Below are 16524 nucleotides of genomic sequence, written 5' to 3' on the forward strand. Positions count from 1 at the left end.
GCTGGTGTCATCTGCATATCTGAGGTTATTGATATTTCTCCCGGCAATCTTGATTCCAGCTTGTGTTTCCTCCAGCCCAGCGTTTCTCATGATGTACTCTGCATATAGTTTAAATAAGCAGGGTGACAATATACAGCCTTGACATACTCCTTTTCCTATTTGGAACCAGTCTGTTGTTCCATGTCCAGTTCTAACTGTTGCTTCCTGACCTGCATATAGATTTCTCAAGAGGCAGGCCAGGTGGTGTGGTATTCCCATCTCTTTCAGAATTTTCCACAGTTTATTGTGATCCACACAGTCAAAGGCTTTGGCCTAGTCAATAAAGCAGAAATAGATGCTTTTCTGGAACTCTCTTGCTTTTTCGATGATCCATCAGATGTTGGCAATTTGATCTCTGGTTCCTCTGCCTCTTCTAAAACCAGCTTGAACATCTAGAAGTTCACAGTTCAAGTATTGTTGAAGCCTGGCTTGGAGAATTATGAGCATTATTTTACTAGCATGTGAGATGAGTGCAATTGTGCAGTAGTTTGAGCATTCTTTGGCATTGCCTTTCTTTGGGATTGGAATGAAAACTGACCTTTTCCAGGCCTGTGGCCACTGCTGAGTTTCCTAAATTTGTTGGCATATTGAGTGCAGCACTTTCACAGCATCATCTTTCAGGATTTGAAATAGCTCAACTGGAATTCCATCACCTCCACTAGCTTTGTTTGTAGTGATGCTTTCTAAGGCCCACTTGAATTCACATTCCAGGATGTCTGGCTCAAGGTGAGTGATCACGCTATCATGATTATCTGGGTCATGAAGATCTTTTTTGTATAGCTCTTCTATGTAGTCTTGCCACCTCTTCTTAATATCTTCTGCTTCTGTTAGGTCCATACCATTTCTGTCCTTTATCGAGCCCATCTTTGCATGAAATGTTCCCTTGGTATCTCTAATTTTCTTGAAGAGATCTCTAGTCTTTCCCATTCTGTTGTTTTCCTCTATTTCTTTGCATTGATCACTGAGGAAGGCTTTCTTATCTCTCCTTGCTATTCTTTGGAACTCTGCATTCAGATGCTTATATCTTTCTTTTTCTCCTTTGCTCTTCACTTCTCTTCTTTTCACAGTTATTTGTAAGGCCTCCCCAGACAGCCATTGCTTTTTTGCATTTCTTTTCCATGGGGATGGTCTTGATCCCTGTCTCCTGTACAATGTCACGAACCTCCGTCCATATTTCATCAGGCACTCTATAATCAGCTTAAAATCTGGCTATTCAACTCAGTCCAGAGTGCCTACACATATCTGCCCTCGCCTCTCCCCATCTCTTCCTAGGTCTCACCACACCCAGCCTACTCCCCATCACAGCATCCACAAAGAGCTTTCTACATCAGGAATCTAATGATGCTGCTTGTGCTTGAAACCAACTCTGTGGTATCACTGCTTTGGAAAGTTGATTGGCAGCATCTATTCCAGGTGAACATAGATCTCTGCTGTGATTCAGCAATTACACACCTAGGTGCAGACCCAGTGGAGCACAAATAAGCATTATTTACTAAAGGACATGTACTAGTTATTCACAGGAATATCATTTATAGGATCCCTAAAGTGGAAACAACCCAAATGCCTATGAATATGTTCATATCATGGAATATCTTATAAACTTTTTGTAAGTGTATTTAAAATATTTATGGTACCCCCATTGCCCTTAGAACAAACTTCAAATGGCCTTCATAGTCTTGCCTACTCTTACCCTTCCCACCTCTATGCCTTCATATTCCAGAAACCCCTGAACCACATCTAACTCTCCAGGGCTCACCACACACACCATTGTCCCTGAATGCACCATGATTTTGTCACCTTGATATTTTGCACTTTTCTGTCCCCTCTATGTAGAAATCCCTGATCCTATTTCCTGCCTCACCTGCATCACATCTACTTACCCTCCGGGTCTCATTTTAGACATCATTCCTCTCTAGCAGTTTTCTTTAAGCCCCAGGCTGGTCTTTGATTGACACTCAGCTCCCGCAGACCCTTAGGATTTCCTCATCACACCCCAGACCCCTCTGTTTTGTCATCTTTGGTTACATGACAGCTTCCCCACTGGACCCTAAGAAACATAGGGAACAGATCACCTCTGTCTTTGACCACTGCTGTGCACCATAATTCTTTCTATTTCAGCATTGGGCTCATGATACAAGATATCCGTACAGATGAGCATCAGTTGATTTATTTAGAGAAAGAACCTGATTCTAGACTTCTGCTCAGCTCTATCATGTAAAGTCCTTGCCAGTTCTCAGTGAAACCAAGGTGGCTATTTCAAGTTAAGCAATCATTCTATTTTTTTTTTAATTTTATTTTATTTTTAAACTTTACATAATTGTATTAGTTTTGCCAAATATCAAAATGAATCCGCCACAGGTATACATGTGTTCCCCATCCTGACCCCTCCTCCCTCCTCCCTCCCCATACCATCCCTCTGGGTCGTCCCGGTGCACTAGCCCCAAGCATCCAGTATCGTGCATCAAACCTGGACTGGCAACTCGTTTCATACATGATATTTTACATGTTTCAATGTCATTCTCCCAAATCTTCCCACCCTCTCCCTCTCCCACAGAGTCCACAAGACTGTTCTATACATCAGTGTCTCTTTTGCTGTCTTGTACACCGGGTTATTGTTACCATCTTTCTAAATTCCATATATATGCGTTAGTATACTGTATTTATGTTTTTCCTTCTGGCTTACTTCACTCTGTATAATAGGCTCCAGTTTCATCCACCTCATTAGAACTGATTCAAATGTATTCTTTTTAATGGCTGAGTAATACTCCATTGTGTATATGTACCACAGCTTTCTTATCCATTCATCTGCTGATGGATATCTAGGTTGCTTCCATGTCCTGGCTATTATAAACAGTGCTGCGATGAACATTGGGGTACACGTGTCTCTTTCAATTCTGGTTTCCTCAGTGTGTATGCCCAGCAGTGGGATTGCTGGATCATAAGGCAGTTCTATTTCCAGTTTTTTAAGGAATCTCCACACTGTTCTCCATAGTGGCTGTACTAGTTTGCATTCCCACCAACAGTGTAAGAGGGTTCCCTTTTCTCCACACCTCTCCAGCATTTATTATTTGTAGACTTTTGGATTGCAGCCATTCTGACTGGTGTGAAATGGTACCTCATAGTGGTTTTGATTTGCATTTCTCTGATAATGAGTGATGTTGAGCATCTTTTCATGTGTTTGTTAGCCATCTGTATGTCTTCTTTGGAGAAATGTCTATTTAGTTCTTTGGCCCATTTTTTGATTGGGTCATTTATTTTTCTGGAGTTGAGCTGTAGGAGTTGCTTGTATATTTTTGAGATTAGTTGTTTGTCGGTTGCTTCATTTGCTATTATTTTTTCCCATTCTGAAGGCTGTCTTTTCACCTTGCTAATAGTTTCCTTTGATGTGCAGAAGCTTTTAAGGTTAATTAGGTCCCATTTGTTTATTTTTGCTTTTATTTCCAATATTCTGGGAGGTGGGTCATAGAGGATCCTGCTGTGATGTATGTCAGAGAGTGTTTTGCCTATGTTCTCCTCTAGGAGTTTTATAGTTTCTGGTCTTACATTTAGATCTTTAATCCATTTTGAGTTTATTTTTGTGTATGGTGTTAGAAAGTGGCCTAGTTTCATTCTTTTACAAGTGGTTGACCAGATTTCCCAGCACCACTTGTTAAAGAGATTGTCTTTAATCCATTGTATATTCTTGCCTCCTTTGTCAAAGATAAGGTGTCCATATGTGCATGGATTTATCTCTGGGCTTTCTATTTTATTCCATTGATCAGTATTTCTGTCTTTGTGACAGTACTGTACTTCCAAACTCATTCTATGAGGCCACCATCACCCTAATACCAAAACCTGACAAAGATCCCACAAAAAAAGAAAACTACAGGCCAATATCACTGATGAACATAGATGCAAAAATCCTTAACAAAATTCTAGCAATCAGAATCCAACAACACATTAAAAAGATCATACACCATGACCAAGTGGGCTTTATCCCAGGGATGCAAGGATTCTTCAATATCCACAAAACAATCAATGTAATACACCACATTAACAAATTGAAAAATAAAAACCATATGATTATCTCAATAGATGCAGAGAAAGCCTTTGACAAAATTCAACGTCCATTTATGATAAAAACTCTCCAGAAAGCAGGAATAGAAGGAACATACCTCAACATAATAAAAGCTATATATGACAAACCCACAGCAAACATTATCCTCAATGGTGAAAAATTGAAAGCATTTCCTCTAAAGTCAGGAACAAGACAAGGGTGCCCACTTTCATCATTACTATTCAACATAGTTTTGGAAGTTTTGGCCACAGCAATCAGAGCAGAAAAAGAAATAAAAGGAATCCAAATTGGAAAATAAGCAATGATTCTAAATGCTCCTCTCTTTAACTGTATGTTGTCATGGATATTCCCCTACACTTTTATTCTCTTACCATTATTTTAATTTTTATTTATTTATTTTAATTGGAGGATAATTACAATATTCTAGTCAGAATGGCCATCATCAAAGAGTCTACAAACAATAAATGCTGGAGATAGTGTGGAGAAAGGGATCCCTCTTGCACTGTTGGTGGGAATGAAAACTGATATCATCATTATGGAGAAAAATAAGGAGATTCCTTAAAAAACTAGGAATAAAACTACCCTAAATATGACCCAGCCATCCCACTACTGGGCATATACCCTGAGGAAACCAGAATTGAAAAAGACACAAGCACCCAATGTTCATTGCATCACTATTTACAATAGCTAGGACATGGAAGAAACCTAGATGTCCATTGGCAGGTGAACGGATGAGGAAGCTGCAGTACATGTTATTTTAATTTTAAGTGTAGGATCCAACAAGGAGGGATAAAGGAACTAACTTATCTGGAATGTCCTCTATTTTCCAGACTGCAAAACACACAAAATCCATTATCACATTTACTCTTCACACCCATCCTACATCAGTTCAGTTTAGTTGCTCAGTCATTTCTGACTCTGCAACCCCATGGACTGCATTATGCCAGGCTTCCCTGTCCATCACCAACTTCTGGAGCTTGCTCAAACTTATGTTCATCAAGTCGGTGATGCCATTCAACTATCTCATCCTCTGTCGTCCCCTTCTCCTCCTCCCACCTTCAATCTTTCCCAGCATCAGGGTCTTTCCCAATGAGTCAGCTCTCCACATCAGGTGGCCAGAGTATTGGAGTTGCAGCTTCAATATCAGTCCTTCCAATGAATATTCAGGACTGACTTCCTTTAGAATTGACTAGTTGGATCTCTTTGCTGTGCAAGGGACTCTCAAGAGTCTTCTCCAACACCAACAAGGTGAGAACTATTTGTCAAACAAAGAGAGTGAGGCTCCAAGAGCTTTTAATACATTCCAAAGTGGTGGTAACAGGAGATGGTTTCAAGAACAAGTAGCATCATTAGATTCTTGATATAGAGAGCTCTTTCTGGATGTTGTGAGGAGAGCATGCTGCTGACAGCAGGGGTGGGTGAGATGAGACCTAGAAAGAGATGGGGAGAGGTAGAGGGAGGGAGGTGCAGGCACCCTGGACTGTTGAATGGCCAGATTTGAAGCTGATTACAGGAGTGGAGTGGGCAGGGTTGCTGACTAGACAGAAGGAGATAAAGGCCAATTGTTTTTACTCACAACACTTAAGACACCAACCGTGTGGCTTCTTTCCACACCAAGGATAGTTCTCCAACTCTGCACACCAATTGGGTGTACTACAATTCATTTCAACTCAGACACTAACTACCTGAAATTACTGTGAGACTTCAGAGGTGAGGAGCTCGCTTCAGACATTGGTTGCAAGTACTGAGTGCCTGTGGGACCCACACTTCCATCTGAATTGGCCAAAAAGTTGAACTTTCCAAAACCCACCCCCTTTTCAGATTTCACACTTTGATAGAATGACTCATGGGACTCAGGCAAGTGCTTCAGTGGCTATGACCAGTTTATTATCAAAGACACAGCTCAGGAACAGCCAAATAGAAGGGGAGGCATAGGCAAGGTGTGGGGGAAGGTGCAAGGAGCTTCCATCCCTCCCTGGACGCACCACTCTACCAGCACCTCCATGTGGTCACCAGCTTAGTAACTCTCCAAATTGTGCTGTTTGGGAAGCATTTATAAAGGTTTCATCACAGAGCCATGGTTAATTAAATCATTGGCCATTGGTGTTTAACTTATTCTATAGCCCCTGGCCACTTGATTCAAAGAGCTAACTCACTGGAAAAGACCCTGATGCTGGGAAAGATTGAAGGCATGAGAAGAAGTGGACGACAGAGGACAAGGTGGTTGGATGGCATCATCAACTCAATGACATGAGTTTGAGCAAACTTTGGGAAAGAGTGAAGGACAGGGAAGCCTGGCGTGCTATAGTCTATGGGATCACAAATAGTCAGAGATGACCGAGCAACTGAACAACAGCAGCCTTTCCTTTCGAGACTGGGCTTTCCGACCTCTTATGACAGGTGGACTGAATTGTCTCCTCTGGTCTCATAGAAGATGATTCACACACCAGTGCTGAGCAAATACACATACACATCACAGGAGTGCACCCATTTCACACCTCTGTCTCCCCTAGAGCCTCCTTTCTAGGTTAGCAGCAACCACTTTGGGCCAAACCAGGATATAGCAGTAGAGACAAGGCACACATAGAACAAAATTTCTCATGGTTGGTCTTTCTGGAGACCAGCCCCCATCCAAGCTACGTAGAGGCCCCCAGCCTCCAGTCATCTCATCAGCATAAAAAAGAAACCTATCCCTCCTAAGATACTAACACATTTACCTACTGAGTGTCAGGAACAAGATGAAGAATGAGAGATCAAATATTTATATTTTATCCTAGGGACACATGCTATTGTCAGACCATCTGGTTTAGATCAGCAGGACAACAGGAACAGGGTAGAACTTGACTGAGAAGAGAGGTGAAGCTTTGCAGTTTGGCTAGAAGACACTGAGCACTTACATCACCCCCAAGAGAAGTCATTCTCCAGGACCCAGCTCCAAGTCACCCTTTTTCTGAGAAGTCTTCCGACTGCCCTTTCCCTGAGGGCACCACAGTGGATTCTCAGTCTGGACTCCTCTAGCTCTTGCCTTCCCTCTGACTTGACCCTGAGGGGGTTGGGCATTTGTATTCAGCCTTTTCTCTCCCACAGCTAGTTGCTCCTCAGCCCCCAATAGGGTCTGCAGTCTCTCTAGTTGGCAGAGGAAGCAGAGAGTACAGGTGCCAAAGAGTCCTCTGAGGTCCCACCTGGTTTCTCCATACCCAGGGGACTGCCCTTTTGGTCTGGTTTCATGGACAGACTCTTGGGGAACAGTCTGCTGGAGACTCAGCAGGGATAAAGCACACTGTATCAGGGAGAGGAGCCCTTAGGTCTGACCCCACGCCTGCCTGTGGATGCCACTGACAGCAACAAGCAGGACACTCTCTTCTGCCCTTCCTTGCTAGCCATTTCTTGGAAAAGACAGACCAAGCAGAGCAGGGCCAGGAGAGAGAGGGTAGGAAGAAATGTGTGTCCCTAGTTCTCACTTAGCCTATGTGCCCCTGGCAACGTGTAGGACTGCGGTTCTGAGCCCAGGCTGATTCTGGTCCACCGTGTACATTTGGACATAAACAGGAATTTTTTTAGTTGTCACAGTTCGTGGTGAGAAGCGGATGTTATTGGCATCTGGTTAGTAAAGGCCAGTGTTTCTGCTAAACATTGTACAATGAAAACGACAGCCAAAGAATGATGTGGCCCGAAATTACCATGAATGCTGAAGCTGAAGCTGAGTACTCTGATCTGTTTATGTTCTTGCACGTTTATCTAGATTTCCATATGCATATCTTTTCAATTTTTTAATTCTCAAATTAATGGGCTTTAATTCATTAGAGACCTTTTAGGTTTACAGACAAACTGATCAGAAAGTATAGGGAGTTCCCACTTACCTCCTTTGCTATATAGTTTCTTCTGTCATTTACATGTTGCATTAGTATGAGACATTTGTTTTAATTGAGGGACCTATATAGATACACAATAATTAACCGGACTCCAAGTTTACATTAAGCTTCGCTCTCTGTGATACATTCTATGGGTTTTGACAAATGTGCAGTGACATGTATCAACTGTTCCCCTTTCATGTAGTTTCATGTGCTATATTTTTAATGTGGAATTATAGAGAGTTCACTCTGTTTTCTGCTTTATTCACTCAATTTTATTTTTAAAAATCCACTTACAATGCTTTGTGTACACCTGGCTGGGGCTCCAGCGTTTGCTTCCATCCCATCTTTCTGCCTTCTTCAGGCTTGTCCAAGTCCCCCACTAATAAAAGGAACATCCTCTTACCTGCTCCCCTATAAATAGGTTTGAGAAATTGAAATATACTTAGGACCAAATTTGCTGGAGTACAGAGCAAGCCTATTCTGAATTTCCATCATTCTACATTCTCATCAGCATTGCAGGAGGATTCTTTTCTCCGCATAATCCAAGCATTTTCTAATTGGGGGAATTAAATAATTATACAATGAAATTTCCCTGTGTGTGTACGTGTGTGTGCCCACTCCCCTTCCCTGTTTTACTGAGCATCTTTACATTTGGCACATCTTTACAAATTCCTGTAATTTCTCTGCTCATATCTGTACCAAGGTTTCTAATTCGTGTTCATTTTTCTAGATAGTATTTCATTGTCAGTTTTACACAATGCAATTATTTTTCCCAATATTCCATCTGCCTAATAACTTCGTCCAGGATTTCCTTTGTGAATAAAAATCCTTAATGTTGATGTTTGCATTTTTTAAAATATCCTTAGCATTTGTGTCTTTGAATACCAACAAACTAATTCTCTTGCCCTTTCTTCCATTAACTTTGGTTGAGATTACATATTTATGTTTTGATATTACATATTTATGTCTTGAATCTGTCTGAATGCCACTTTTGCATTTGTTCTTGGGCAGAAATTCAGATTTACTTTGCTTCATGAAGTGAACAGTTTTCCCATCAAAAAGAAGTAAACAATCTTATCTTTTCTCTTTGATTTATGCTGCCACCTTTATTAGGATTTGAATAATGAAGGGATATTTTCTGAGATATGAAATTGATTTAATCAGTGCTTCCCTAGTGGCTCAGTGGTAAAGAATCTCCCTGCCAATGCAGGAGATGTGAGTTCAATCTCTGGGTCGGGAAGATCCCTTGGAGAAGGAAAATGGCAACCCACTCCAGTATTCTTGCCTGGGAAATCCCATAGACAGAGGAGAATGGCGGGCTACAGTCCATGAGGTTGCAAAAGAGTCATACATGACTTAGCGACTAAACAACAAAGAACATGTCTAATCCAGGTTCACACTTTTAAAAAGTGGCTATGACTATAATTTTCTCACTACCCGGGAGGGTATATCTCTCTTGTTTACTTAATTTTTAACATTTTACATCTTGATTTTTTAATTTTTTTTTTCTGGGTAGATGATAAGGTCACTTCCCTTCCTATCTTTATGTATCTTCTTTCTTTGTAGAACTGCTCATGGCTTTCAGTTCCATGTTAAAGAACAGCAGAGACAGTGAGTAACCTTGGTTTATTCCTGTTCCTATAGAATGTTGGGTGCATGTAAAGGTCCCCACTTAGTATATAATATTAGCTAGGTTTCTAGTATGTATTCTTTATCTAGCCAAGAAAGTCCCCTTCAAGTTCGTGTTGTAAAAAGGTTTTTTAAAGAATCACAAATAAACATACATATATCAAATCATTATGCTGTACACGTAAAACTAATACAAGGTTATATGTCAATTATATAAAAAAGTTAAAAATCATAAATAGTAGTTTAACTTTAGAAAATATGTTCCTTCCTGGATCAAAAGAATTCTATCATTTTTCTTTTTCAGTTTGTTTATGTGATAAATTAATGATGTTGCACCTTCTTGTCATCCATATTTATCACCTGATCATAACACACTAATGTTAATACATCATTTTATTTTGTTAAGTAATATCTTTTAATGGATTATAAAATTTGGAAGGATAGGTAAAGTGGACCTGTAATTGTCATTTCTTATAACATTCTTACCTGGCTTTAGAATCAGATTGCATTAACCTGATGAAATGAGCTCAGCGGATTTCATTTTTTTTTTAAGCATATGTGTAAGATATTCATCAAGTGTTCCTCAAAGGTTTAAGAGCACTCACTTGTAAACAGGGACTAATGATTATAGGAAGAGAAAGTCTTTAACCATTTCAGTTTCTTTAAAACTTTTTTGAATATCTAGGGTCTCTATTATTTTCTTGTACTAGTTCTGCAATTTTATATGCTTCTGAAAATTCATTCATTTCGTTTTTTGTTTCAACTTCTTTTTTAATATAAATTTATTTTAATTGGAAGCTAATTACTTTACAGTATTGTATTGGTTTTGCCATACATCAACATGAGTCCGCCACGGGTGTATACTTGTTCCCCATCCTGAACCCGCCTCCCACGTCCCTCCCCATACCATCCTTCTGGGTCATCCCAGTGCACCAGCCCCGAGCATCCTGTATCATGCATCGAATCTGGACTGGCGATTCATTTCACATTGGACAAAGTAGCTTGATAAATATATTTAAAGATGTGTACGCCCCTCATAGTAACGTTTTAGGTTAAAACTTTGACATTTGATGCTTACATTATTTAATTATAAATATTTCTTCATTTATTATATTATTTAATACTGAAACAAATGATTATTTGCTTATTTCCCACTTATGGAATTTGGAAAGCTACTGGTTCTCTACTGATTTCCATTTTTAGTGCATTTCAATCTATTTATTATTTATACTTCCAAGTGAATAAACGAGTTCTCTATGTCCTAAAACAGTGCAAGATTTGGTTAAGGCCCTCTGCATACTTGAAAAAATGTTTAATTTTGTTTGGAGAAGAACCTAAGTATGCCTAGGAGCTAATGTTTGAATATTATTAAAGAATTGCAATGAATAATTCCCAAATTGCATTTCTAAGCTCTGTTTGAACTTCCAACTTCAATTTTTTTTAATCTATCTATCTAGTACTGATTTAGTATTTCTATAACTATTTCATTGAAGTTATGTTGAATATTTCTTCCTAATATTCAAGTGTATATTGTTGTATGTGTTAATCATATATATGCAGGTTGCTACAATTTTCTTTCAGCTAACATAAAATATTCCTCTTAGGCCCATCCTGTGTGCATATGTGTAATTTTTATATTTCAATATGATTTTAAACTGGTTATATTTTCCTTCACAGCCTTTTTACAACAAAAATCACATTTAAATGAATAACTAAATTAAGAATAATCCCTATTATTTGTATTTTATCATTCATTCACACCAGAAGAGACTCTAGTTCCTTAAAAATACTTTCCAGCTACTTATCTAAATCAATACCCCATATTGTATATTGTTATCATGGCCTTTGCTTGTCTATTCATTTTTTCTTGATACTGGCTTATTGATGAGAACAGACCTCTGTAGGGTTTCACCTTCTAGATTTTCTGATTGATCCCTCATGGTGTCATTTAGCTTATTCTTTCATCCTTTGCACGTGATCACCTTTTTTGATGCTCAGTGGGTATGTTTTGAATCTGGTTCTGGCATCCTTTAACATTAACACATTTTCAGTGAAAGTTCCATTTTACAGTTGAAGAGGTCTCTTAAGCTTCCTTCCATGACCAGATCACCTCTCCAGGGAACTTGGTTCTTTTTACTGGCATATGGTAACAGAGATCTTATGGCTATTATTACAATTAATTTCATTGTTCCTGCGTTCAAGATTGCTGCCTCGTATTTCCTTTGGTACACATTTTCCTGGCATATATTTGTCCATTTTTTTATTTTCAAATTTTCAATTTGGTTCTTTAGAAGAGCAAGTACAAAATGTGAGATAGGATGCCAGAAGTGAGTACCAATAAAATAGTTTGAAAATAAAGAAGAATGGGTTACTCAATAAAAGGACAAAGATTATCAGAGAGGAAAGATTTTTCAGAATGCTAATAACCAAATATATGTTTTCTAGAACAGGAGCACTAATCAAGAGAATATGACCCAGATCATCCATGTCTGTTTTAATGATTACAATTCTAGATCCTTTTATTTCTTTCCATCATTGTTCATAAAAATAACCCAGTAGCCAAACAATATCTTAAGCACTTATGGAGCTGATCTTAGTTTACCAATATCACATTAATAAATGGTAAGTACTATTATGGGCTCCCAGGTGGCTCAGTGGTAAACAATCTGCATGCCAATGCAGGAGACATGGGTTCCATCCCTGGGTCAGAAAGATCCTCTGGAGGAGAAAATGGCAACCTGCTCCAGTATTCTTCCTGGGATATCCCATGGACAGAGGAGTCTGGCAGGCTACAGTTGATGGGGTCACAAAGAGTCAGACATGACTGAGTGACTGACCATGAGCATGAGCACAAAGTACTATTATGATTTACTACATCTTACTGGTGAAGATTGTGAGACTAGTATAGATGTCTTTGATTGCCATTTAACCTATGTTAGAGCCTCTGTTTTAACCACTGGGTCTTCATCTTGTTTCTGATCTCCCCAGATGCAGCATCCTCGTCTGGTCAGAACGACAGCACAGTGTCTGAATTCATCCTCATCGGCTTCTCCAACTTCCCTCAGCAGCTCCTGCCCACTTTCTTCCTGCTATACCTGCTGATGTACCTGTTCACGCTGCTGGGGAACCTGCTCATCATGGGCACTATCTGGAGGGAGCACAGCCTCCACACCCCCATGTACCTCTTCCTGTGCACCCTCTCCATCTCCGAGATCCTGTTCACTGTTGCAGTCACCCCTCGCATGCTGGCGGACATGCTCTCCACCCACCGCTCCATCACCTTTGTGGCCTGTGCCAGCCAGATGTTCTTCTCCTTTACATTTGGCTTCACCCACTCCTTCCTGCTCATGATCATGGGCTACGACCGCTACGTGGCCATCTGCCACCCCCTGCGCTACAACGTGCTCATGAGCACCCGCGACTGTGCCCGTCTTGTGTCCTGGTGTTGGGCTGGTGGCTCAGTCATGGGGATGATGTTGACATTGATAGTTTTTCATCTCACCTTCTGTGGATCTAAGGAGATACATCATTTTGTCTGCCATGTGCTTTCCCTCTTGAAGTTGGCCTGTGGTAAGGACACAGCCTCTGTCACCATGGGTGTGATCATGGTCTGTGTCACAGCCCTGATGGGGTGCTTATTCTTCATCGTCCTCTCCTATGTCTTCATCGTGGCTGCCATCCTGAGGATCCCCTCCACTGAGGGCCGGCACAAGACCTTCTCCACCTGTGTCTCCCACCTCACCATAGTGGTCGTGCACTACGGTTTTGCCTCCATCATCTACCTCAAACCCAAGGGCCCTCATTCTATGGACAGTAACACTCTGCTGGCCACAACCTACACAGTCTTTACCCCCTTTCTTAGCCCCATCATTTTTAGCCTCAGGAATAAGGAGCTGAAGAACGCCATACAGAGAAGCTTCCACAGAACTTTCCATCCCCTAAGCTCCTAATGGCCAGTTTGGTGGTATGGAAGGTGACAGATGGTTTGGGTTTAGTAATTTCTATCTCTATAGAACTCCTGCAGTGATTCAGGTCTGTAAAATACCCACACTCCATAGGAGTTGGATGCACACTAGCTATTAGTTTTTCTCCAATTTTCCCCCTTCTGCCATAGACTCTATCATCACAATCTCTTTATTTTAACTGGAGTATAATGGCTTTACAGTGTTGTGTTAGTTTATGCTTCATAACAAAACAAATCAACTGTATGTATACATATATCCTTTCCTTTTAAACCTCTGTCCCACCCACTCCACATCCTACCCCTCTGGGTTATCATGCAGCACCCAGCTGAGCTCCCTATGCTATAACAGCAGGTTCCCACTAGTCAAGTATTTTACACATGATAGTGTATATCAATCCTAATCTCCCATTTCATCCCAATCTCCCCTCCCCCCAACTATGTCCACATGTCAGTTCTCTATGTCTGTGTCTCTATTCCTGCCCTGAAAATAGGTTCATCTGTACCATTTTTTTAGATTCCTCATTTATGTGTTAACATATGACCTTTGTTTTTCTCTTTCTGACTTACTCCAGTCTGTGCCTGAAAAGGAATGAATATATGTACATGTATAACTGAATCAATATGCTGTACACTTGAAGCTAATGCAGCACTGTAAATCAACTATACACAAATAAAAAAAAATTTTTAAGATAAAAGACGGACTCTAGGTTCATCCTCAGTTCAACTGACTCACTTTTGTTCCTTTTTATGGCTGAGTAATATTCCATTGTAGATATGCACCACATCTTCTTTATCCAGTCATCTGTTAATGGATATCTAGGTTACTTCCATGTCCTGGCTACTGTAAATAGTGTTGCAGTGAATATTGGGGTGCATATATCTTTGTGCCCAATGAGATGAACTCCATCCCATTATTTTTGCCTAAGAATGTCTTATTTATCTATAGGCAGGTGGAGAGCCCCACATGGATGTGTCAGGACCCTGATGCAGCTGATTCTTCTTGAATGGATTAGTAAAAGAAGATTTTATTTCCCCATCCTCCCAAATTAAAAAAAAAATTAGAATAACCTGAAGATAATAAGAAATGCTACCAGGACTCTGCCTTTTTCATATATGAAGCACTGTGCCTAGTGTTTTGTTACTTTTGTCTTTTTTTTATTTTTATTTTTATTGGTATATAGTTGATTTACAGTGTTGCATTAGTTTCAAGTGTACAGCATATTGATTCAGTTATAACATGTACATATATTCATTCCTTTTCAGATTCTTTTCATATATAGGTTATTACAGAATATTGAGTAGAGAGAATTCCCTGTGCTATACAATAGGTCCTTGTAAGTTATCTATTTTACATATAGTATTGTGTATATGTTACTCCTAAATTCATAGTTTATCCCTCCCCCTTATGTTTCTCCTTTGGTAAATGTAGCTTGTTTTCAAAGCCTCAGAGTCTGTTTCTGTTTTCTAAATAAGTTCATTTATATCACTTTTAAAATTAGATTCTACATATAAATATTATCATGAATATTTATCTTTCTCTGTCTGACTTACTTCATTTACTATGATAATCTCTAGTTCCATCCATGTTTCTGCAAATGGCATTATTTCATTCTTTTTTTATGGTAGAGCAATATTCCTTTATATATATACATATATATATGTGTATATATATGAATATATACAAATCTTCTTTATCCACTCCTCTGTCAATGGACATTTAGGTTGCTTCCATATCCTGGCTATTGCAAACAGTGAACATTGGGGTGCATATACATTTTCTAATTATGGTTTTCTCCATGTATATGCCTGAGTGGGATTGCTGTATCAGATGGTAGCTCTATTTTAATTTTTAAAGAAATTTTCATAGTGGCTGTACCAAATTACATTCCTGCCAACAATGTAGGAGGGATCCCTTTTCTCCACACTCTCTCCAGTATTTATTGTTTATAGCCTTTTTGATGATGGCCATTCTGACTGGCATAAGGTGATGCCTCATTATAGTTTTTATTTGTATTTCTCCAATAATTACCAGTGTTTGAAAGGTTGTTGTTGACTCACAAAAAGGCACCGGGATTCTTGGCCTCTGGAGGAGAAGAATTCAATCCAGGGCCAGAGACGAGGCTTGATCGCTCAGCACCTTTGTGTAATAAAGTTTTGTTAAAGTATAAACAAGATAGAGGAAGCTTCTGACATAGGCATCAGAAGGGGGCAGAAAGAGTACCCACCTGCTAGTCTTCAGCTGGATGTTATATAGTCACTAGGAGTCTGTTAATGAAAGAAAGGAATGTCTTAAAACTCAGAGTGGCACCAGGCCCCCCACCCATAAGATGTATTTTGGGATAATCTTGGCATCAGATGATTCATCCCGGGCCATAAAACTATTGACTTGAATATTGTAGAAGGGCAGATTACCATACAAATAGTTTTGTTTACATAGATTAGGGGAACAATGTCTGAGTATAACATCCTGGTTTGTCAAGTCAGTTCGGAGACATTAGGTGAAGACAGAATCTGGGGTAAATGCATAGTACATTAACATAGCTTAAGACAAACACTTCCATAAGAAAAGTGCATTGGTTAACTCAAGGTTTGAGAATACTTAACTTCAGGTGAAACCAGGTGTCATTATGGCAACACAGTATTTTAAGAGAAACCTCCTTTTAAATTTGTATAGAAAAGGAAAAAAATATCACTAGTTTGTTTCCTCCTGCTGCTTAAGAGAGATAAAAATGTCTGACACTTGCAGCCTATTTCCTCTGTTTGGAGACCCCTGGCCTTCCTGCCTGTTACTCTCTCATGTTGAGCATCTTTTCATGTGCTTTTTCACCATCTGTATGTCTTCTTTGAAAAAAATGTCTACTTAGATCTTCCACTTAGTTTTTGGATTGAGTTGTTTGTTGTTGTTGTTTTATATATTGAGCTGCATGAGCTTAAAAAGGTACAACGTTTCAAGACTGCACCAGGAGAAATAGGATATGTAA

The 16524-nt window shown here is 39.6% G+C and overlaps 1 protein-coding gene across 1 annotated transcript; it reads left to right on the forward strand.

Annotated features, from left to right (window-relative positions):
* The first annotated feature begins 12680 nt into the window (after positions 1 to 12680).
* OR10H4T (olfactory receptor family 10 subfamily H member 4T) lies at positions 12681 to 13529 on the forward strand. Its single transcript, NM_001390794.1, has one exon. It carries the CDS (start codon positions 12681 to 12683, stop codon positions 13527 to 13529), a length of 849 nt encoding a protein of 282 aa, NP_001377723.1.
* Positions 13530 to 16524: the final 2995 nt, after the last annotated feature.

The sequence above is a fragment of the Bos taurus genome, chromosome 7 (assembly GCF_002263795.3).
Source record: "Bos taurus isolate L1 Dominette 01449 registration number 42190680 breed Hereford chromosome 7, ARS-UCD2.0, whole genome shotgun sequence".
Classification (NCBI taxonomy): domain Eukaryota; kingdom Metazoa; phylum Chordata; class Mammalia; order Artiodactyla; family Bovidae; genus Bos; species Bos taurus.

Bases quoted from the DNA above. Each gene is read 5' to 3' on its own strand.
- OR10H4T (NM_001390794.1), top strand. From the start codon at position 12,681: ATGTACCTGTTCACGCTGCTGGGGAACCTGCTCATCATGGGCACTATC.